Genomic DNA, 23,756 nt, shown 5'->3' with positions numbered 1-23,756 from the left:
CGGTAAGCGCTAACATGTCTCTACAAACCACTCGGTTAAGTTAACGGTTATTTAGCAGTAGAAGGAATTATGTTAACTCTGTAACGTTAATTATCGGTTATGCGAAACTATTTTCACTGCTGTCGAATCTACAGTAGTCGATAATCTACTGTAACGTTTATTATTTTTCGGCAAACGCGGGATGTTATCGAACGTCGGGTCGTTGGGTAACGTTCCGGACGCTACGCTTCATTTAGCTCCAAATGCCGCAGAAGGACGACTCTGAAAATGACATTTGGGAGTATAAACCTCTTGAGAAGAAAAAGAAGCGACATGAATCAGCGTCTGCATCTGCAACTGTGACAAAAAGGAGATGTACCTTCAGAAAAACTTCCAAGAGAGACACTTCTCTCCCAGTCAAGTCACCTGACAGGAAAGTCAACACAGCTGAAAGTGGACATTGTAGTACTTTTGTTGACACAGACAGACACGGCAGTTCAGAGGCACATCATTTACCCTCACAGTCTTCTACTAATGACACAGACCAAACAGATAACCCCTCTGAGGGACCATCCTGTGGAGACTTTTGCCCCATTTGTCAGATGCCGTTTTCCCTCTTGGTGGTACAGACTCAAAGATGGCATGTTGCTGAATGTCTAGACAACGCTAAGGACACATGCACAGGTACAGACATTCATGTCTTCATATACTTCACCTAAAACTGACTGATGCAAGTTCCTCTCTGTCAAATATTCCAAATGTATTTGTTGACCTGTGGTCTTTTACACACACCTGTTTGTCTGCATGCAGGCGCACACATGCAGTCTCTTTAAGTTCTCTAGAAGACTTATTATTCTATACATTATAGATGCAAAAATCAACACTTTGAAATGTTAAATATGGATGGTGGCAAAGATTCCCACGTTAAACACTTGTGAGCATCCATGTCATCTGACATCTTAAGAAGGTGGTATAATTATGGAATTGTTTCTCAGTCATGATTACAAATTTGATGTTATTTACAAGTCAGAAACTGGTAATTATAGCAATTCCCTCATGACATGAACGTGGCATCAGATCCTCCCTGACTGGGAAATGCCTGTGTCTTTCAAAGTCCATACCCCCAGTTTTTAGGACAGGCTTTTCGTTCCAAATTTGATGCCTCAAGCTCAGTAAAAAAAAAAAACCTTGACAACATAATCATTATTTTCATTGGAAAGCTCCCTCAAGAGCAGACACCATACTTAAAACAAATGGCTATTAGTTTGCATGATGAGTAAACTAATAAAACTAAAAAAGGCACCTCAAAGTCTTTGAATATCTATATTTACCAATGGCTTAGGCCTGATAAACCCATAAATTTCTATGTGTTCACACAGAATGTCCAGATGGCCTCCAGTGCTCCTCTACTATTCCAAACCACTACAAGAAGTTCAGCCACACACTCCTGGCTCACAGCCGTGCAAATGGTGACACAGCCCTCCTCTGTCTGTCCCCTCGGGCAGGAACCAGCAGAGAGACCAGCCTCAGCTGTCTCCCAGGACTGAAAAACGGTGAGGTGGACGGCTCCACTTTAGAGACTTCACAGGACAGCCTTTCTGCCTTATCCAACTGTAGTCCTTCCCCTCACAGTAATGATACTGCAACGCCTTCGCCTAAACTTACAAATGGCCTTATGTTTCTGCGCTCACCTGGCCCAGAGGATTTTAAGAAGAAGAAAGGCTGGTCGTCCTCTACGAAAAACCAAAAGTCTCTCAGTGCTTCCCAAGAAAGCAGAACAGAGCTTTCATCCACTCCTGTCAAGGAAGGGAGTGGAAGACAAGCTTGTGAAGGTTTGCCCAAAAGTGGACCTTCCCCTGACAACAATGATGTAATATCCTATTCTCCTCTTTCTGAGTTCCCTGCAGAGACTGAAGACAAAATTAGTGAGTGTAGAAAAGCCCTTTTTAATAATGATGCATCTGAAAATGAGGCTGAAGACCCGATGTTGCTGTTCAGTGACGGTTTCTCAAGTGAAGATGAGCTCCTGACTGAATTTATAGATAATTTGGAAAACAATAATGTGCAGGTAAAGGAGCACACTTCCTCAAACACCCAGCTGGAATCACTTACCTCAGGACCACCCACCAATCAGCAAGCTGCCTCTGCAGGTGCTCAAAACAGATCTGATTCCACAGGTGAAAAAGAAGCTCCTGGTAGATGTGCCAGTACCATCAGTTCATGTAAGAGCAGCATTCAGTCTCCACAAAGTATTGTTTTAGAGCGCCTGAGAGAAACTCTTCTCAGCTCAGATAGCTTGCATTTAAAAAAGCTGAATGACAGCAGCATTCAATCAGAGCAACCTCACACAGCTTCTCCTCAAGTGCTTTCATCACAAACCTCCATCGTCCAAAGATCTCACACCATGCCGCCTCACAAGGGCCAGAGCAAGGCGGGTCAGGCCTCCTGTCTGAAGCAGACCGACATTGGGGTGTTTTTTGGCCTCAAACCCCTCAAGGAGAAGGCGAAAGAGGCCGAGAGTGGACCAAATGAACTCGGCAAAACTTCTATTCCAACACTTGGTGAAAACTCTGGACAGAGACATCCAAGAAGGGCCAGGCAAAGAAAAAATAAGGCTGACACAACTGCAGATACCTCAGAGGGCACTGTGACTGTAGATAATAGTAAAGAAGAAGCAGGGAAAAGTAGGAGTAGAGGATGGAGAGGAAGAAGGTGGAACAGAGTGAACGCTGATGGAGAAGTAGAGCTACCGCGTTGTCCCTTTTACAAGAAGATTCCAGGTCAGTGAGTGGCCACCTGTCATATATTGCTGTATAAATTTGAAGGTTGATTATTTTCTAATATAAGATATTTATATCATTTTGCTTAGGTACAAAGTTTGTCATAGATGCTTTTCGGTACGGAGAGATCGAGGGCATTACTGCCTACTTCCTCACACATTTTCACTCAGACCACTATGGAGGGTTGACCAAGAAGTCCACATTACCAATCTACTGTAACAAGGTAAGTCAAGTTTTGGCAATTGTGAAATATGAATTACTTCCAGTTTTATTTAATTCCTGTCATTGGTGCTCATGCTGTGTGTTTTATCTGGTAGCTAAGTGTTTGATATAGTGTATATTCTAGCCGGGTTGCGCATATGTTAAGCTTACCACTGTTTTTTGAAGTAGGAGTCAATTACTTTACAATATTGTTTCATTATTTGGTCTGCATGAGATTTAATTTGGGGTTTTGTTTTTTTTAACACGAGACAGTTATGGATGGTGGTGTTAAACCCAGATTTCATTTCAGTCCACCCCTGCAACTGCATCCTAAACAAAATCAGCATTTTGCAAATATATGGCAATCTCTCTTCCAAAGGTTTGTTAGATCATGAATGCTATTGAAAAGATTAATGCTTTGAATGTGCTACTGTGTGTGTTTTGCTTTTGTTTTTTTTCCAAAAAATCCTATTTATTTTCACTTCATTAAAAAGCTTCCTGACTGCTCTCCTCCCCAGCATTCATAGAGTAAACACCTGATCCATTTGTTATCTCACTGCACTGCGCTGACTGCATTGTAATGAAAAATTAGCTTGCAGTTGACAGCTATGAATACCAATTTGCCAATGGCTCTGACCATTAACTGAAGACCTGATGAGTTTTTTTCTTTTTTTTTTTTAACACAGTTTTGGATAAAAACACTTAATATCCAGAAAATATGGTTTGTCTTGGTCTTACTTGGTCTTTCTGTCGACAACCCTAATTCCAAAATAGTTGTGTAAAATATAAACAAAAACAGAAAGTAATCATTTTCAAATGACCTGTGTTTACTGACAACAGTTTACAAGTTTTCCTGAGCTCTTGTAGTAATATACAATTATTTTATACAATTGTTTCATAAGGGGTGAACCTCGCTCCATCCTCACTTGTGAATGACTGAGCCTTTCCAGGATGCCCCTTTCATACCCAATCATAATACTATCACCTGTTACCAATCAACCTGTTTACCTGTGGAGTGATCCAAACAGGTGTTTTTGGATCACTCCACAGCTTTCCCAGTCTTTAGTTGCTCCTGTCCCAACTTGTTTGAAACGTGTTGCTGCATCAAATTCAGAATAAGCAGATATTTATAAAAATCAATGAAGCTGATAAGGTCAAACTTTAAATATATTGTCTTTGAAATGTTTCCAATTTATTATCAGTAAAATAATTATCACAAATCTGTTTGACACAGTGTCCCACCTTTTTTGAAATCATGGTTGTATAACATTATCAAATGCTGCAACCAGTTAGTGTCTGAATTAAACAATAATCTGGATGTATTGAGGTATACAGCCGAACATATATATTTTTTTTTCATTCAGATTTTGTATTTCCTCTTTCAGGATCAAATTACTTCAGTAAAACTGTACATTTTCTATATTTCTGACTGGGATGTTTCTAGCCTCTTCTAATATATAGCATCTAGATTACAATATATTGGTGAAAGAGGCTGGATATTATGTAAACTCTCCTGTCAAATGGGTCATAATTCTCGACAGTGGAGTTTGTGTTCTCATGGGATTACAACTAAAAACAGACTCACAAGGACTGATTAGGACTCCATTGGGGTTTTGTTTATTTGGTAGGTCACAGAAATTCAACTCGGATGCTAGAGTAGGTGGGTCACAGCCCAGAAAAGTTCAACAGAATCACTGAGGAAATTAGATAAGATTTCAAGCCTATTACTCAATGAGCAGCAGCATAATGAGAGTTGATTCATAAGGATCTGTGATTATTTAAAGCATGATCTTTTAGTAGATGTTACGTTTTGAGGGAGCTGTACTTTTTGTATTTCATGTATTGAATAGTTTATTTTAAATAATGGTCAATGTACTGTTTTCATTGTAGATGTGTTTAATTGTTTATGTCTGAACTTAGCATCTAGGTTGTTCCATCTTTAGTAGCTGCTGCTGCATCGCTGTACGTAAATAAACCATGAAGATGTGTTCAGACTGACAGCTGCCTCTCCCGCTCAGATTACAGGGAACCTGGTGAAGAGCAAACTGAAGGTGGCAGAGGAGTACGTCCACATCCTCCCCATGAACACCCAGGTCACTGTGGAGGGAGTCACGGTCACCCTCCTGGATGCTAACCAGTGAGTCCTCCTCCCGACGTCAGTATCAGCCACTGAATAGAGATCAGCTACTTAATAGTGGCCAAATGTTTTGCCGTGGACCAGCCACTGAAGATGCGGTTGTCAGTTTTAGGCTCTCTTAAAGAAGAGACTTCATCAGAACCCACAAATAGCCAGACCATAAATGATTCCAGTATTATCACAAAAGAATGGAACAGGCATTTTAAGTAAGGATACTGAGGCATATTAAATTTCAGTGGAATGTCTGATACTAATTTAAAATTCATATAGCCCCAAGCTGACGAGAGACTTATTTCTTCAGTAATAGACATTTTTTAGGGAAATATTTCCTTCAGTCAGCTATTTTTGAAAGTTTTAATGATTATTTTGAATGCTGCCTTAATTATACCAACAGTTGTGATGGTCAGTCACTACCCTATGGTCTAAACTAATGTGTATACCCACTAGAAGATGCTAGTTGATCACACGAGTACTTCCTTCAAATATCCAGCTTCACGTCTTGTCTGTGTCTGTCCTTTCAGCTGTCCAGGAGCTGCCATGCTGCTGTTCTTCCTGCCTGATGGACAGACGGTCCTCCACACGGGAGACTTCAGAGCTGATCCCTCAATGGAGTCCTACCCTGAGTTAGTGAGCTGCAGGGTGCAGACCCTCTACCTGGACACCACGTACGTGTGATCAGTGGGTGCTGATATTGATATGGGAATATATCATATTACTTCTCTTGTGATATGTTTATTGATACACTGGTGCCAAATATTAATACTTTTGTTAAAACATGCAGGCGCTCTCTAAACTATATGTGTGTTAAGGAGGCACTAAGCTAAGACTCTAGTAGCACCACAGTACAGTGAATAAACTCATTATTCCTGTTTTCTGCATTTTTAAGGGCATTTTTTTCAGTTATAAATGTTATGATTTATCATAAATGATTGTCTTGCAATGCATCGAGTATAGCAGAATCGCTGTATCGTGGGCAAAGTGTCTTGATATATCTTCAGTTACTGTAATTTGCTCTTCTATTTAGAACCTGTGTCTCCTTTCATACGGTGAACGTACCAGTGAGGTTACTGAATGACCAAAACTGAGGACTGTGGTTATATTACCCTGCTCTCAGCCAGTGTGGATCAATATTGGCTAAAACGTGCAGATTTGTGATGTAAGCTCTCTTATCTCTCCAGCTACTGCAGCCCTGAGTACACCTTCCCCAGACAGCAAGAGGTCATCAATTTTGCAGCCAGCACAGCCTTTGAATTGGTGACGCTCAACCCACGTACGCTTGTGGTGTGTGGATCCTATTCCGTGGGGAAAGAGAAGGTCTTTCTGGGTGAGTGTTTGGTTGAAATTAGACTTTCGGCATCTGCCCGGCCATGAGGGTCCATGTGACACCTGTTTTGTCATGAGATGGCAAACCTGGCGTGATTTACAACAAATCATTAGAGTGATCTGGTTTTGTCTCAGTACTTTTTTTTTGTTGCCTTTCTCTCTTAAATTTATCTCATTGGGAAATCTTAAAATGCTTTGTTCTCAAGTTATTGAAATATTTTCAATGTTATCTACTTTTTTTTTTGTAAATCAAAGGCAGTGGGAATAAAAGTTGTGGTAATAAAAATCAAACTTCTCTATTGTTTCTTATCCAACCAATCTTATGTGCACCCATTTTCTAATGTGATGGTGATTAATCATACTAGAAAAAAAGAGGCATGAGGTTGAAATCTGGGGTCTGATCATTAGGCAGTTTGATAAATTAAATGTTTTTAATGAATAATTATATTACTGCAAATTACATGGTAATTTATTCATTTAATTCTGGGAGTTGTGATTATACCGTGCGACATTACCACCAACAAAAACTATTAGACACAAAGTAAATGTGTTTCTAAACCTACTAGTAAGATGAGTGTGTATTTTTCCTTCTATCACTACCTGACCTTTTCTCCTCATTTAAAGGTCATGCGAGATTAGGTCTCGTATTGAAGTGGGAGCAGTGTCGCGAATGGTGGATTAGCGTGTTTTGAGAAGGAAGCCACGCATTAGGTGTTGTCCTCACAACGAGGCCAACAGTCCTCTGGTGACGCACGAATTGTGGTCCGTTTCACTTTGGTGTAGTGAAGCAATCAAACAACACACATTCATTCAGTAATCACCTTTTCTTCAACAAGCTCAGCATGAAATTGGAACCGGAAAAAAAGGAAAAACAGCTGATTAAACTGACTGTACTCAGCTGCTTGGTTCTCCTGCTGTTCCACAAGTTTTTCTGCTTTTAAAAAAACAGTTCTGTGAAGTTGGTGTGAAGTAGAATACCAGACTGGAGTAATTTATAGAGCAACGTAATCCTGAAATAAAATGTGCAGATTGTTACTGGGGTGGGTGGTGTCAGCAGGGGGCTCTTAACTGCAACTACTTACTGGCTGAATTTCCCACATTTGTTTCTTACATGGACCTTGCTCTGCTTTATTCATAGCACTGGCAGACGTCCTGGGGTCTAAAGTGTGCCTCTCTCGAGACAAATACAACACCATGTGCTGTCTGGAGTCAGAGCAAGTCAGGAAGAGCATAACCACGGACTGGAAGGCCGCCCAGGTCCACGTGCTGCCCATGATGCAGCTCTCCTTCCAAGTAGGTGCAGCCGTCCCATTTTTTTCATTGAAACTTCAATTTTAAGTGATCTGAAAACAGTTATTACGCTGGGACTCTGGGCGCTCAGGAGTCTAAAAACATCCTATTTTAGGGGCATGTTTAAGAAACAAAGTACATCACTTGATGAAAAAAAATAGCTAATTATGATGGCCTTGCATTTAAATGTGCCACCTATATAAGTCCAGGAGTTGGTATAATTCAGGCATCACTAGGCACAGAAAGGCTGACTTGGGGGAAATAGATGCAGTTTAGGTTTGCAGTGAGCATTCTGAGTAGGGAATCTTTGAGCTGCTTTTATCCAGAAGATTTTTTACAACTTTGAGTCCCTTGAAATACATAGGTAAAACTGTAATAAACCACATTTTAAGGTGTATGTTTACATTAACTCTAAAGTCAATTGCAAATGAAGTCTCTGTAATTGTTTGTAGCAGCCAGCAAACAAGAGATTTTATTGAAATTAGCAACTTGTTGTTTTTTAGCTGTTCAAAAACAGAAAAACTGCATCAATATTTGAGGATGATGCTTCCAGAGTTGCTAGTAAATGGTCAATTATGAGCACAGAAGCTGCACAAACATGAGCTATCGATGTAGAGTTGAGCTTTATATGTACATTTGGCAGCTGTTCTTGGCAGTAGCAGCATTCTATAATGACATTTCAATTCATCACCAGAAACTGCAGGACTACCTGGCACGCTTTTCAAAACAGTATGATCAGCTGGTGGCCTTCAAGCCCACAGGATGGACCTTCAGCCAGCAGGTGGAATCAGTGGAAGACATTCAGCCTCAGATCAGTGGCAACATCTCCATCTATGGTACGCACTAATCTTTTTGAATGAAAAGCATATGTACATTGACATGAGTATCAATAGAGGAAACCAGAAATGAACCATGAATCACAGATAAGGAGAAATGGCCAAGAATAATGATTTTCAGCAAAAAATCCGTTGGCTATAACTGTTCTTCTGCAAGTTTGGAGGTATTGTAGCTGTTAATGTCCTGACAGAATAGCCTTCTCTCTCTTAATTATCAAAAGCAGAACCGTATAATGGTAAATAATTCTTACACACTGCTAAGACTTGATCACAAGAGCGGCATTTCCTCCTGCCAAAATCGTGATCGTTCTTCACATTGTTGTGTTTAGCCTACAGCTCCCTCTTTTGGCAAAGAAAGGAGTCGGAGAAAGAGTGTGAAAATAAACAATTGACTGTGCTCGGTTATTGCAGCTTGTTAACGAGGTAATATAATGAAGAGAATGCTGGGTCTTGTGTCTTCAGTCATGGACAGCACTGCTGGACGTTAGCCCGGCATTAAACCCCAGCACTGAAATGGGTCATGACTTGATTTGCCACTGCATATTTAGCCTTTTTTTTTTCCTCCTGTCCTCTGTTCCTTGCTCTTAATAGATTCATCAACAGCATCAGCCATCTGGCCTGTAACCTACAATCACCAGCTACAGGCTTTTGCGCTGCACACCCGCGTATAATTTCTTACTCCTCAGCAGTTTGTGTGTCAGTCAGGCGGAAGCCAATTCGCGCTCTCTCTCTCTGCCTTGTGTCGGTCTCCTCCTCCTCCTTGCTCGTTCCCAGCCATATGCTGCCTCTGCTCCTAATATTGTTCTCTGCATGTGGGAGGATTGACTGCATACTTAATGAGGCTTACTTTCAGCTAGGTCTGTTTAAAGCAGGAGAACACATCAAACCTGTGGAGCGGCAAAGGGAGTGCAAACAAGAGGCAGTGGCTTTCTGCAGTAGTCCCAATTTGTTCTGTCCTTGCAAAACCAAAAAAATTAGTTATGTGATAAGTTTAAGTTTTTAATGTTTCAGCATCTAAAATCTGCCTTGTCCCCTCAGAGGGGAAAAGTCTGAGCCCGTGGCTCACTTCGTTGAGCATCTGGTCCCTTTTGTAAGACTTTGCTTTCTTGCTTGTCTGATCGACTTCCGCATACTCTTGGACATCTGGCTCCATGACAAGTTTTTACCTTGAGCCAAATCGCCTCAGTGTTCACTGAGCTTGATGTTTCTTAATGAGGAAACTGGGAAGAAAAATATCAACTCAAACAAGCTGTTTGAAAGTGAAGATCATGTTTCAAAAGCCCCTCTGGTTCAGGTCTAAACCACCACTGGCCTCTTTCCCTACGGGACTTGTCTCATTAATAAATAGACACTGAGATAATTACAACCCACACTAAAAATGAACCTTTGAGGAAAAACAAATTGTGGGCTATCTGCAGGCTCGTAAGTCATTTTCAGCATGGCTGCATTTTATTTGACAAATGCAACTTTTGTAAAGCAAAGACCATCAAAGATCCTACGTCTGGGTCCATGATGATGACAGTCCCTGTGCTTTCTTGACAGGAATCCCATACAGCGAACACAGCAGCTTTCTGGAGATGAAGCGTTTTGTGCAGTGGCTCCGGCCCATGAAGATCATCCCCACGGTCAACAATGGCAGCTGGGCGAGCAGGAAAGCTATGGACAAGTGCTTTAGTGAGTGGCTCACAGAAAGTAAAGCTAAACAGTGACTTATTTACCAGTAAGCTGTGTTTGCAGCTGGCCTCTCTGCTGCTTGTTGGTTTTGGTCATAAAAGCAAAACCATTGAATTTCCACTGCTTCATATGGCCATGGGGAACAAATACATTCTTAACACTACTCATTTGATCACTTTAACTGAAGTTGCTTGCCTCAGACTGGTGAGCATTTAGCATTTCAGTGCAGAGAGAGGGGTATTGATGAAGTAGGTGAACGTGAAATGCATCCACAATTAACGAGCATACGCAAATTTCTTAAACATTCTGCTTTTATCCACAATGGGCTGAACTTGAGTAACCGACAGCTCTGAAAGAAAATCGACAGATATCCAGGTTGTAAACTGTTAAAAAGGGTTATTCGGATCATCAGTTGTGAAGTGACAGGAAGTAACAAGAAATTCACATGAAGAAGTCACATGATCAGCACATGAACTGAGATGTAGAAGTCACAGTGCAGTGATTTTAATGAACCTTAACTCTGGAAGCTGTTTGTGTAAACATGAGCTGAGGTCACACTTGTATCATGTCTACATTTCGACCTGTGCCATCCAGAAGCATCATACGTGGGAACTGAATTAACTGGATGTGTCTGCTGCCTGCCGTGGCCCCTTCCACTGTTAGCGTCAGCAGTACACTGAAAATGCTGCTTTGATATTGTGCAATTCCTCGGTTATCTCTGTTTTTATCTATGTAATCTAAATGTTTGTGCTGAAAACAATAAATGTTTTAAATGTTCTTTTAACACATTTTTGCAACATTTGCCTTTTTAATTGTCATGTCAATCAAACATGAAAATCAAGATGAGCTTTATTTTCTCAAAATTTGCCAACTTCTAGCACAATATCTGGATTTTCTCTGCTACTGCACAACAAACGACATGTCGGCCATTCTCTTCAGGCAAATACAGAGTTAAGGAGGAAGGCCACTGTGGTGCAGTGTCTTTGAAAACACTAACCTGTGTGCTGCCAGATCTTTCAGTAGTTTATCTCTGAGGCGGCAGAGTCATGCAGTACAGAGATAAAGCTTTCTGAATCTCGGTCTCTGTAAAACCGGCTTTTCACTGCGTGATTTCCCCTTTCATGTAGGACAACTTCAACTTAACCCATCTGACGGGCCAGACTGAGGAAAATCAAAAAATCTAGATTCTAAACATTGAAAAGATTTGATGTACCTAAGTACATTAGCATAGCAGTGTCAGTGATCAAAAAGGCTCATCCGTTATTACACCTCTTGCCTCTTTCTATTTAAAATCATGCATGTGTCATGCTCTTCACCCACTTTACTAGGTGCAGGCTGAAATAACCACTGTATTACTATTTGCGCCCAGAGCAAGCCATTTCCAGTCAGCCGTTTCTAATAATAATACTGTATCATATTCTTCCCTTGGGCATGAATTGTATGTACTCAGTCTGAAATTGGATTAACTGGGGCGCTTGCTGAAAAGTCTTTCTTTTACACTCAGTATGTACGTCTTATTATTGCCTGATTTTGAAAGATTATTATGTCCACACATACCGAAAAGTTTGTAATATGAATAACAAAAAGGTTGTTCAACTGTGAAAATCCTCAAGTTGTGTATGTTCTTCAGAGAGGACGATACTGATCACTCCACACGGTCTGGCCTGTAGGTGGAAACTGGAAGTTCAGGTTTATGTGCCTGCAAGCGTTTGCCTAGTTGAGCACGATTAATGAATCCTTGCCAGCTTTTTAGAATTACATACCCTTTGGCTCTCACACGAGGCTTCAGTAAATGCTCTCACAAACTAATGATCTTTGGAAAACAAATGGCTAGAAATGGTTTTCTGAAACAGGTTAAAAATGCTGCACTATAAGAATGTCTTCGGGTGTCTCATTTAAGAGGACCCGCAAAATGCCAACATGAAGCTCAAGTGTGGTTCAGATAAGAAGCTAATTTTAAGGCTTTTGGAAGTAAAAGAAGTGGAAATAATAGAGTTATGTAGCTTAGTTTCAATGCATTATTGCATATTTTTGCTGCATAACCTCTGCAGCCTGTTCTCTGTGCAGTCTGTTTTACATTCCTCAGCTGAAGAGAAGAGAAAAGAAATACAAATGTTTTAACAAGCTGGTAATATTTATTCAGAATCATTTTACAAATAAAACAGATTGTGTCCCAGTACAGGCCTCGATCGCTGCACCCTCTCAAAGGATGCATTTATTTATAACAGGGCTTATTTATAATACAGCACAGCTTGAGCATCACAGTTGAAGAGCGGCCTCAGAAAAACAAAACGTCCTGAATAATTTCTTGTGTCAGCACTCGCGTCTGTTTAATAGCTCTATTAAACCTTTAACCTTGGAACGGCTGATTCGATGTGATGAGAAAAGGACTAATGTCTGATATGAAGAGCCAGTTTTTTCCTTGCCCTCTGTGGACATAATTTAAACCAAAGCAGTTTAAATATATAAAACTCTGAACGGTTTGTAGCACTTGAAGCGAACAGGCCTTAGAGGCAGATAATTTCCATTTGATATTGTCTTGGTTTCAGGAGCGGCATTGGTTGCTGGAAATAATTTAAAAAGGAGTAAAACCATCATCCCAAGTTCTATTAAAACTACATTTCGGCAGTGAAGTCACCGTTTATGCTTCAAATCGGAGACAAATGGGTGAGATTGCAACCTGAGGCGCAACACCATTCTGTCGGCATGTTAATTCACCAGACTCTCCCCGAGGCGCAGACGGCACGAAATGTTGCTCTCTTCCTGAATATTTTCTCATTCATCGGCTTCTCATTATCGTCATAGCTTTCTCGAGGAAAAACAAGAAAAGGAAAGTTGAAAGTTGAAAGTGTCTGCTTTTTTGTGTTATGTTCTAAAGCATGTTGGTAACTAAGACAATGTATTAAGCCTAGCATCATGTTCTTTCAGCCGCTCATGAACTCTGTTGCTTCCTGTCCTCTTGGATTAAAGTTGATCATTAAAAAGTCACATTAGCGATTCAGTCGCAAGGAAAAAAACACCAGAATTATCTTATTTCTACTTCAATATGTGTGCATTTAAGCTCTGAAAACATTCTGATTGTTAGAACAATGAAGTGCATCTAGTTGTTTAATAGTAAGTCTATTTACAGTTATATACCTTGTGCGCATTGCACCATTTTTGCTTTGCACAATTTAATTTACTCACTATACAGGTGGCATGAGGAAAAATGTTCCAGTAAAACAGTTTCCTCGTTTCCTTCTGTGGACGACAGTCTGTCTATACACGTTGATTTTAGTATATCATTAATCATACTCTGTTAAAACTGAAGTCATTGTTTACACAAAGAGCGCTCGGGAGCTAAAACAAATTTGATCTTTTTACCTATCGTGAGTCATTGTGTGTGTGAGATTAAATATTCTTAAAGTGGTAGAGTGACAGATCAATGGGGACTGCCCACAGCCCGGGGAAAATACTGTCAGTCATCAGAAGTGGTGAATACATGGTCTACACACAGACAGGAAGTGCCCCAAAGAGACGTTTGGCCACACACACGCATGCGGCGGGAGTAACCGTCTTGTCTCCGATGGCCGGCGTGCAGTCAGTCGCTGCAGAGGCAGTGTGGCGAATGCAGAGGCTGGCAGCCGTGCAGACGCAGGATGGTCACTTTTACCTGAGAAGAGAAATCCTCAGGTAAACTTGCCACGTTTACCACAAACAGCAGCTATCGGGGACACTGACGGTGTTAGCGTACCTCATTTCTGAGAGACTTGCTGAGATACATGTTGAACTCCTCCACGCTGCCGGTGTGCAGGTCGTTAAATGCCAGAATCTGGTCTCCTTTGTGGAACAGGCACACTGACTGCGGCTGGCCCGTCCACCCAGACACACTGTGACACACATACACATACTGTTTTTTAGATTATTTCTTTAACTCTCACTCACACAACATCTGACATTTGTGCTTTTATTTGTTGTATTACATTTGTACACCAGAATCATAGGGATTTGGTAAGATGGTAAGATGAAGACATAGACTGCCTCAGTCCTCCAGGTCATATGATGTATTGAATCAGAGGCAACCATACTTGGGTTCTGGTTTTGAAGACTTTCCACCTCTGATCCAGGACACTACTGATATTATTAGGGTGTCTGGAGCATTCTATAGACATTTACAGAGCCCATTTGACGAAGACGTCTCAACCTGGGTTTATATCAGTTTACGACACACAGCCTGTTGTCTTTTATGGTTTATGGTCAGCTCTGTGTGTGCTCTAGCCAATAGTTTGCAAGGCTGGGGTAGAGACACAGGCACAAAACAAAAGTCCACATTTCTGTTCAGAAGGAGAAACACACGTCCTTTTAAACCTTATGAGAGGTTTTTGGATATTTCTACAAAAAGGATTGAGAATTTGGATTTTTGTGCCATTAAAGCAATAAATGCAAACAGCAGTTAGAAAATGTCAATATGAACACGTGTCCTAATTTCCAAACAATGCAGCTGAACGCTGTGACTCATCCGCCACAAATGAGCAGACAGCTCCTGTGGTGCAGCACTGTGTGTGATATGCAGCATCGCGGCCAACACTTCCTAATATGACCTGTGTTTCAATCATTTAAAGGATGCAGACAAATCTACGGTGGAACAAACACATCCGTCAGTTTAGAGTTTTTCCCGTTAATATGAATGGATACACAGAAAAATACTGATTTGCACAGGGACTGCTTTGGTGAGGGCTTTCTGCATATCTCGACCAAAGCAGTTCAATTCATGAGACGTTTTTGTCGTCCCAGCAGTGACACTGCAGTGAGTGTCAGTGTCAGTCATAAACAAACTCACCTTGGCTTCCCACGCACTTCTGTTATTGTCAGGTGTTTTTTCAAATCTGCCAGCTTGACCTCAATATCTCGCTCCTCTGGGTTGATGGTGTCGAGGCTTAAAGGAAAAAGGAAAGACAAGAAAAGCTTTATTTAGTTGTAGATATTTTGACATGCTAGAAAGAAATAAGACACACTTGATATCTGTATGTTATCTGTATATGTAAGTCATTCACTTGTGAGAAGAGAGGAATTGTTCCAAAGTTCCTCCTAGAGGTTACAGTTAATGTCACATATTAATTTAAGTAAATCTTTGGTGCAATAACGCACAAGCTGGGAAATCAACTCCATGAGTCAAAGGCAAGAAGCTAATAAGGAAAACAACACAAACCTTTGATTCTTCATGTGAAATTGCGTCTGCTCGGGATGTTGTGAACAAGCACATAAAGGCAGAAATGTATGCCTCGTTCCTATTATAGCAGCATGAGTGTCTGCATAGATAAGGACTTCTAATTTTCTTTGCACAGCTCATTTAAATTCCTGTTGCAAAGTAACCTGACTTGCTTGCGTTTCATGCCGAGTGCCGCTTATTATTATTCGGCTGTCATTGTGCCGCTGCCTGCTTGGTAGAAACTACTTGAACCAGTCCAGCAACATATCAGCGCCGTTCCCAGCATTCTTCTTTGGTTATTTATTTTGCTCAGTCATCTTAAATTAGATGATATGTTTTTTTCATTTGTTTTACAAAGCTGATTTTTGGTAATAGCACAGAATAACAATAGTGCCCACTTAGTTGTTACTTTTTTGGACTCAAGGTCAGTTTCTCTCACCTTTCAGTAGAGCTTTGTTTTTCTGGCGTGTGCACATTCAGTCTCTCCAGTATCTCTACAGGAGAGACGGCACCGTTGTCGCTGGAGCTGCTGCTGAAGTCGGAAGCCGGACGTGCGTCCACTCTGCAAAAGCAAGCAACAGCATGACGGATTATAGCATCAGATCTTGGTACATGCTTCAGTTGCGTTTAGCTACAGGTCACAGATTCTTAGTTGATAAAAGACCTAGCATGATCCGACAGAAGACTCTGAGAGGCAGTGGTAAGGAAACATTACAAGGCTCTCATGTAGTTTTGTGTTGAGTAGAAAACAGCACAGAGGAAGAACACCACCTGAAGCTGCATGCACTGTGGAGAGGCCCACAGGCAGATAGCACAACAACAGACTCTGGCACTGAATTAGAGGCCTTGGATGGACAGACGGAATAGTTGATCGTGGGTAAAAGAACAAAACCAAAAGAGGTTTCTCTCAGTTGTGCAGGAAGGGGACCAGATGCCTTGAGATTTTTTAAAAATAGTTCATAAACACAGCATGGGAGAAGCAAATCACTGCAGAGACGCGAGAGGAATTCTAATTAAGAAGTGAGACGAGTCTTTTGACCCATATGCCAAATGTAGTAGAGAAAATGGTCTTCAGTGTGGCAGCACAGCAGTTGGCCACTTAGAAGGAAATCAGGCATCAGTGTAGGAAGAAGGCAGAATTATTCTACAGTTTTGTATTATAGGAAATTTAGGCAAACAAACATCAGAGAGGAGCATTTTTATGCAGGAGACGATGGCAAGAAACAGCTGGAAGCTGGAATCCACAATGTGGATGATTTTAATTGACCACCTGCTGTATCAGTGATTAACAAAACGGTCTAAAAAAGAAGGCCAAAGCTGCCTTCCTCGAGATGACGTAGGAAAGAGAGGGTGGGATGATAATTTCATTCAGCAGAGCGTTTTATTTTTCAGTGTTCATGCATCACAAGCAGATACTCAGACGTGTGCCACCGCCTTAAAGTCAGACAATGTAGGCTTTGACAGAGGAAACAGGACATCAGACCGCTTCCAAATGAAGAGCTGATTCATGAGCCGTAAAACACACCCCTTCTCAACTCTCAGATTACAAGTTTTCATACCCTTCCTGTCCAGTGGAAACCATGTACGTCCAAATGTGGTGACTTTGAATGTTTCTGATGAACTGAAGCTCCTTGAGGGGTTGAGAAAATGCCGCTTAAGCCAAATGAACGGTTGAAAACAGGCCTGTTTTTCTGAGCTCATGGAAAGCATACTTTTGGCAGCGATGCTGCAAACATGATGATCTTATAGAGCATGATGCATCGCAAACTACTCAACAGTACATAAAGTAGCTACAATTAGCTCAGCGTTAAACATCTGCAGAATACAACACACGCATCAGTGCAGCTGCATATTAATCCAGTAGCATCATGGTAGTAAAACATGGACAGGGACAATTTTACTGCATGATTAGAAGTTTTACTTTTGATACTTTAAGTACATTTTGCTTTTACTGACTGCCCTCTTATGCTATGCTATGCTACGTTTGCCATTGTGAACAAAGATGGACGTTTTATAATGGGCGTCATTTAGTTGGTTTGCTGACTTTTTTTTTCACTGTCAATACCTAGCATAGCAATGAACAACACAACGTAGCTCATTTGGGATCATGTGCCTGACCTGTAGGACCACGTTTATACAAGGTCTGAAAAATCTGTATCACCACATGCATTTCCATGGCTCAGTTGTGTATAAATCTGTAAAGACGATCAGTGCCCACTCACTCAGGTATGACCTCTCTCACAAGATGAACAGATATGTTTCATCCAGTGAAGCTCGCAAGTTGCGAAACAGGCTCTGAGGTGCTGCTTTTCATAAATTCCTGACTGGTCCTGGAGTGTCAACAGTGACGTGCTATAAAAATAACACCCTCGCTGTTGTCAGTCTAGGTGTTTGAGCCAATGAGGCTGTGGTTACCTTTGATGACTGAGCTATTTTGGTATCTAGGCCACTAACAAAACACGTTACACAAGGGGCATAGGGCAGCGACACCGCAGACAAAGTGAAAAAGCGAAAAACACACACGGCCCACACAAACAGACAAAGACCCTGCAATTAATCTGAGATCTACCTGTCTTCAGAGGCTGCCTCCTCGCTGAAGGTAGGGAGAGGGGAAATCTGTGTCTTCAGCTTGTCAAAGACCTGAGTGACAGATCTCATCAGGGTGCTGCCGGTTGCCTCCTCAACTTCGCGGTCCCTAGAAACATTTGCAACATTGGGTTTGCTTTCAACTTCAGCAATAAGCGGCCATTATGCATTAGGAAACATTCAGTCTTTAAATCAAACGTACTCTGCCTGAGCCAGTTGATCATTCCGCTTGATTTCCATCATCGTTTCATATCTAGAGAGATATACACAATAAAAAGCAGATAACATCAAACTGATGATAACTGAAAATAGCTACATATGAGATCAATACATTGTCACTTAAACAATAATTTACACTCACATTGCGTCCATGCTTTGACTGGTTGAACCATTTTTCCCAACCTTTTTCACATTGGAAAGAAAAAAGGGCAAAAAAAAAAAAATGCTATTATTGGTTACAGCACACTACAATTGCTAAACTAAATCAGTTTAACAAATTATTCACTACATTTTTCTCCATTTTGAAACAGTTAATAGATGAAATGATTAATTGGTCAACTGAGAAAGCACCTGGCAGTCTTGAAAATTGTGAGTTTCAGCACTACTGTGTCTTAATTTGGGATTCGGGTAGTCATAGATTGGATTCTGGATTGGCTCTGATGCACGTCTTTTGGAATAATCTTCATCCTGCCAGCCAATCAGAAAGCAACATGACATTCTCCGTGCGACAGAAAGAAAAGTCACGTCCAATCACTGAAAATAACAATAAATCATCTTCTTTTGAACTATTTTTGCATTTGCTTGTCACAAACTGTCAAGATGTTGCACCTTCGTTTCTTTGGTGTCTTTGTCCAAAGCGTTTGAGGACGGGTCAGACATGGACCGTATTTTCAATGCATGCTGAAAGAGAAAACAAACGTGCACGTGTTAGAGCACCGTATTCAGATTATTCTTCACATTATTCCGACAGCAGAAAGCTTTTTTTGCGGAGACACTCCTGGTGGAAATGTGCAGTGTGAACGTTGCTCTCAGTCCATTCAGCTCAGTGTCCCTGGGCTGGATACATTTGACTATATAGTTGGGTCTATCGGTATATGAGGATATACCTGAAAGCATCATGCAACAGAGTAAATAAAGAACCGTATTTGAGTTCTCGAGGGAGTTAATCCTCTTACATTTTGTGAGTGAGGTTAATTCCTGGTGCTGGACTGACAAATACACCAAGATTAAAATCATGCAAACAGAAAAAACATAACCCGATGCTTCTTAGAATTACACTTTTGCCATCATGTTTTATCGTACAGAGAGGCCAACAGTACGGTCATGCCGGAGTTAGATTTGTACATTGAAACAACAGAGCTGAAATATATCTCAGAACTCAAGACAGAGCCACCCAGTTTCTGAATATTTCGAATGCTCTTGTGAGTTAGAGCCCCCATTGCATGTAGAGGAAGTGCCGACATATTAGATAGAGATAAACACCGAGGTTACGGGCAAACACAGTTAGTATCAGACTGACGGGATGCCAGGTTAGGCACAGCGTCATGGACCAACCTTTTCTGGCACAGGGGAGGAATTCTTTTTCTGCGTAAGGGGTTCTGATATAACCTGGTAAAACAGGAAGAGAAGCCTATTTTCAAAAAGTCAAACAGCAAGTTTACTGATAAGCACGGTTCATGGATGATAGTTGGTTTCTTGTCGGATTCGCCAGGGACACTGAGGGACTGAGCATTTCAAGTGTGAGAATGGAGGCAGAAGCTGAGTGCAGGAAATAAAATAATATTAATAGAAATATGGAAATACTTTGGAGTGAAAGCAACGTATTAAACATTTCTTAGCAAAACATGAACATAATAGTGCGCTGTATGTCATTTGTTTAATCTGTAAAAAAAAAAAACCCTCAAGATTAAAAACAACAATTCACTGTTTTACAGGAAATTTTGTGTCGATTGATTTCTTTGCAGGGGCACCAGGCTCCACTGGTTGCTGAGCAACTAGCTAACTGACGCCAATCATCTCACCCAACTCAGCATGAGAATAAATAATGTTGAACTATTCCTTTAAGGTGGTTTGTGATCAAACGACAAACAGATAAGGAAAAAAGTTGATATATTCACCTCGATTGTTGGCTGCCCAATATACATTTCCTTTAGTAGAAAAAAAAAGATTACTGTCAGCGATATAGCTGGTAAACAAATATGAAAGATTAAGAAAAAAAGTGCAGTGCAAGAGATGCTTGGTCACCAAAGGCTGTCGCGAAATATGCTGAAGAGCTCAAATCTAAATGTACCTCTGAACTCATACATTTATGTGGCCGGTTCTTCAGGGCGTCAAACAGGTCGGAGAACCAGCCATCCACTTCGTCGCTGAAAGCAAGAGGGGCACATGAAACACCTGAAAACCTAATCTTACGCAAATTATGGCTATTACATTTACTTTCCGATTCAATTCCAAAATGCAAATATAACGCAGAAATAGTGACATGTAGCAACATATTGGTGTGGGCAGAGTGGAAGGAAAAGCCATTCTCAGCTGATTGACTGTTACTAAACAGGAAAGCAGCATCATAATTTCTATTTGATTGTTAGAAGTCCCAAAATAGTCGATACAGTGAAGGGCAGGGGGGAGTGTTTTATGAGGCGCTGTGAAAGTGTCAATGGGGGCCTTGAGAGCAGGATTGACCAACCAAGCTGTGGCCACTATCACAGACTTTCAGATGAATGCAATATGGAACAGTTTATCTCCTCATTGCCATTACAAATCCAAAACTCTTTATTCTGATTTAATAACTGGCTGCATTTATGCACAATGTAAATAAATTAGATTTGGTTAGAGCAAAATGGTTAGCGGCCAAACTTTCATCAATTTAAATACCCCCTTTAATATTCTCCATATATCCCTAAAATCACAACACAAACACAACTCCAGGTCTTTATAAGGTGTTTATGTAGAAAAAGACATGATTATGATTGATTGGAGTTTTTCTAAAATTGGTAAAGAAGCTATAAAATCTCAGTGTTTTGATATCGCCTGTAAAAACTGGCTGACTGACCTGTTTTCCCCGACGAGGAAGTAGTCCCGGTCAGCAGCCCTGATGTAGAGCACGCAGGAGGGCGAGCACTTCATATTCTTCTGGATCCATCCCCATTTCTGGTGATGTTGAGGGCTCACGAACAGCAATGAGATCCTGACAAAGGGACATTAATAACGCAGATTTAGTGCTGAAGGCGATCTAAACTCAAACACATAGCTGGTTTATTTGCATTGTTTCATATGTTAGCTATTAAATACATTTAATTAATTATAATTTTAACAATGGATTTGATGTATTGTGTGAAAAACAGCTCAGGGAAAAAACAACATGCACAGGAAAATTCGAAAAAAGTTGGTTTATGTGGTTTGTGGGGACATACGTGGATAAGTCTATAAATCCGAGCTGCCTCTCTGTTTCCTCTGCACTCTTGAAGTACTTCAGTTGATGTCCTTGCTTGCTGTTTTTGAACAGCACAAAATACCGCTTCTTCCATGATTTCTGCAGGAGAAACACAATGACATCAACAATTCAAATGCAATAAAAACCACACATAAAGAGCTGAAAATATAGTGCACCCATTGAGCCAACGCTGTTACCTCTGTCTTCAGCCGTTTTGAGGGAGGAGACTTGAACAGGTATCCAGCTCTTATTTCCATCATATTTCCATCTGGTTTATAGAAAATCGCACTTGGCCCTAAGGGCAAAAAAAGCCATTAGCTTAAATCTGTTTACAGAAATCTGCAACTTCATTTTCCTATAGGTGCTAGTTGGGCAAAATAACAGCACAGAATATATCGAGGAAGGAACAACTGAAAATAGCTTTTTTTTTTTTTTTTTCAAAAACTGGTTTCAACAAAGCATTACCTCCCCAAACTAGCTGTTCACATACACTACTTTGGTACATTAGCACATTCCAGGTTTCCTTGTCAAATCAATCTTTTATCCTTAGCAGCACCAAATTACTAGTAAGTAACAACAAACACCTAAATCAAACCATAAATCAGATTTCCAGGTGAGATACATTACCTATGCTCTTCTGACTCTTAAGCATTGTGACGCTGCACCTAAACAAAAAGAACACAAGAATCTGTCAGTCTCTGTCTCTTCAAACAATATAAAAATATCCAGAAGGAAATAGTTAACCTTTTAAACAAACAACATAGGGTTTAAAAATAGGCACGTACCTCTGAAAAGCAGAGCATGACACAGAGCTGTTTTCACAAACAGAAGCCATGTGAAGGTGCATGTAAAAGAAAAAGAAGACTTTATGTTGATATTTGTTATTGATTCAAAGAGCTGTAAAGGCAAATCTGCAGCAATGAAGAAACAAGAAGTAGAAACATACAGCATCTTAAAACTTTAAAAAATATTCTTCGTTCTCTTTATACAATGCCAATGTGTTGGCATATTGTGCAATAGGACAAACAAACGATACTAACAAGACTCACTAAATGCGATGGTTCTAAAGAGGAAAAAACAAACTGATGATATTCTTACCTGTGGAGCACCTGTTGGGAGCTTGTGCTCACCTCGATCTCTCTGACACTATTAAGCGTTGCTGCAGGAGGAAGCTTTATGCTTTCTGCACCTGGCAAACAATACCAACATATTCAGACTGGGAACTGGAGTTTCTGGTTCCTGGCTTCAGTTGCTGTCAAGGTCTACCCGCTGTTTAGCTCAGCTGTAGAATTAAGAACTTCTTCCCCCTGGAAAACACCGGAGAATATGCACTCTTTTTTTTGAGAGAGAGAGAGTTGCAGAGACAAAAGAAAAGATCAATGTCAACACTGACATCAGGTGATTCATAGGCTGATGAAGACTGATGAGGTAGTCAAGTGGAGAAGGAGATTATGAGAGTTTTCAGGGACAAGTCAGGTAAACAGCTTAAAGCATCCGAGCAGTGTCTGGAGAAGCCAAATATATTCATTCTAACTTTAAATGTTATTTATATCAAAGCTTACTGGTACGACACTGACAGCGTAGTTTGCATGTTTTACAAGCTATCACCTTAAAAATTAAAAAATAATACACCATTTCTGACACCTCCATCAGCAACGCTTTAACTGCAAAGTTATGTCAGGATAAGAGGGCTGAGGAGGGAGGTCGGACAGGTTCTGAGAGGCAGGTTCGAGGCATATTCTGTGTATGCATGACCGAAATTTGACGTCATTAGGCCAAGTCGTGTTTGCCGCATTTGACTCCTTCCTGCCCGTGCATCAGCGCGGACCATTTGTGCTATGCATGTAAGAGGCCCTCTGGGTCATGGTAAGCATTTCAAACAGGCACTCGCTGTAGCAAATTTAACTTTGTCAGGGTAAAGATGCAACAGGCACTTCAATCACTCTGTGCTATATTTGTGAAGAGCACTGTGCGAATTGTCCGTGAGCTACAAAAGCACCATCAGTGTCTCACAACGTCCTCCGGTGTGCATGTAGAGCACAAGCACACGCACACACTCTCACACACATACATCAAGGTCGGTGTCAGGTCGGTATAAATAGAGCTGGGACACGGGATAACTTCTCCTGTCTCCAGTCTGACATCTGTTCACCCTTCTCTGCCTGAAACCTCGTTCTTGTCTTCAAAGCTTAGATTCATGCTCTCTCCTTAATAAAACAAGGCGCATACTTGCAAGAGCAGCAGGACCATCACAAGGCCACCCTGCTCCCCCCTCCCCCACAACAAAGCCTTCACATCCGCGACAGGCCTATAAAAGCCCTCGTGGTCA

At 40.9% G+C, this 23,756-nt stretch overlaps 2 protein-coding genes across 3 annotated transcripts; one reads left to right on the top strand and one right to left on the bottom strand.

Annotated features, from left to right (window-relative positions):
* Positions 1–9: 9 nt before the first annotated feature.
* On the top strand, positions 10–11,000 carry dclre1a (DNA cross-link repair 1A (PSO2 homolog, S. cerevisiae)). Its single transcript, XM_041962315.1, has 9 exons — positions 10–663; positions 1,359–2,759; positions 2,849–2,982; positions 4,979–5,097; positions 5,619–5,762; positions 6,276–6,421; positions 7,559–7,713; positions 8,405–8,546; positions 10,089–11,000. The coding sequence occupies exons 1-9, from the start codon at positions 243–245 to the stop codon at positions 10,253–10,255; spliced, it is 2,829 nt and encodes a 942-aa protein (XP_041818249.1). The 5' UTR covers positions 10–242; the 3' UTR covers positions 10,256–11,000.
* On the bottom strand, positions 10,020–22,862 carry LOC121624555 (pleckstrin homology domain-containing family S member 1-like). 2 transcript variants are annotated; one of them, XM_041962316.1, is made up of 18 exons: positions 22,526–22,862; positions 22,213–22,239; positions 22,055–22,092; positions 21,625–21,722; positions 21,408–21,526; positions 21,047–21,181; positions 20,285–20,360; positions 20,112–20,141; positions 19,549–19,602; positions 18,823–18,894; positions 18,565–18,681; positions 18,356–18,396; positions 18,197–18,247; positions 17,978–18,103; positions 15,848–15,970; positions 15,040–15,135; positions 13,954–14,089; positions 10,020–13,872 (listed from the first exon to the last, which is right to left on the bottom strand). In XM_041962316.1, the coding sequence occupies exons 3-18, from the start codon at positions 22,077–22,079 to the stop codon at positions 13,801–13,803; spliced, it is 1,371 nt and encodes a 456-aa protein (XP_041818250.1). In that variant the 5' UTR covers positions 22,080–22,092; positions 22,213–22,239; positions 22,526–22,862; the 3' UTR covers positions 10,020–13,800. The 2 variants fall into 2 exon arrangements, with proteins under 2 accessions (XP_041818250.1, XP_041818251.1); XM_041962317.1 differs by lacking the exon at positions 19,549–19,602 and having other exon boundaries at positions 10,022–13,872; positions 22,526–22,857.
* Between the last annotated feature and the right edge of the window lie 894 nt (positions 22,863–23,756).

This window comes from Chelmon rostratus, chromosome 21, assembly GCF_017976325.1.
Source record: "Chelmon rostratus isolate fCheRos1 chromosome 21, fCheRos1.pri, whole genome shotgun sequence".
NCBI classification, from domain to species: domain Eukaryota; kingdom Metazoa; phylum Chordata; class Actinopteri; order Chaetodontiformes; family Chaetodontidae; genus Chelmon; species Chelmon rostratus.
The sequence above is the reverse complement of the archived record's forward strand: the minus strand, read 5'-3'. Positions and strand labels throughout refer to the sequence as shown.

What these genes read in the sequence shown, in the direction of transcription:
- dclre1a (XM_041962315.1), top strand. Translation starts at nt 243, where the DNA reads ATGCCGCAGAAGGACGACTCTGAAAATGACATTTGGGAGTATAAACCT. An exon ending in ACCCTCTACCTGGACACCAC is followed by an intron (nt 5,763 to 6,275) that starts GTACGTGTGATC and finishes TTATCTCTCCAG; the next exon opens with CTACTGCAGCCCTGAGTACA. An exon ending in TGATGCAGCTCTCCTTCCAA is followed by an intron (nt 7,714 to 8,404) that starts GTAGGTGCAGCC and finishes ATTCATCACCAG; the next exon opens with AAACTGCAGGACTACCTGGC.
- LOC121624555 (XM_041962316.1), bottom strand. Translation starts at nt 22,079, where the DNA reads ATGCTTAAGAGTCAGAAGAGCATAG. An exon ending in GGATTTATAGACTTATCCAC is followed by an intron (nt 21,182 to 21,407) that starts GTATGTCCCCAC and finishes TCCCTTTGTCAG; the next exon opens with GATCTCATTGCTGTTCGTGA. An exon ending in AGTCAAAGCATGGACGCAAT is followed by an intron (nt 18,248 to 18,355) that starts GTGAGTGTAAAT and finishes ATATCTCTCTAG; the next exon opens with ATATGAAACGATGATGGAAA.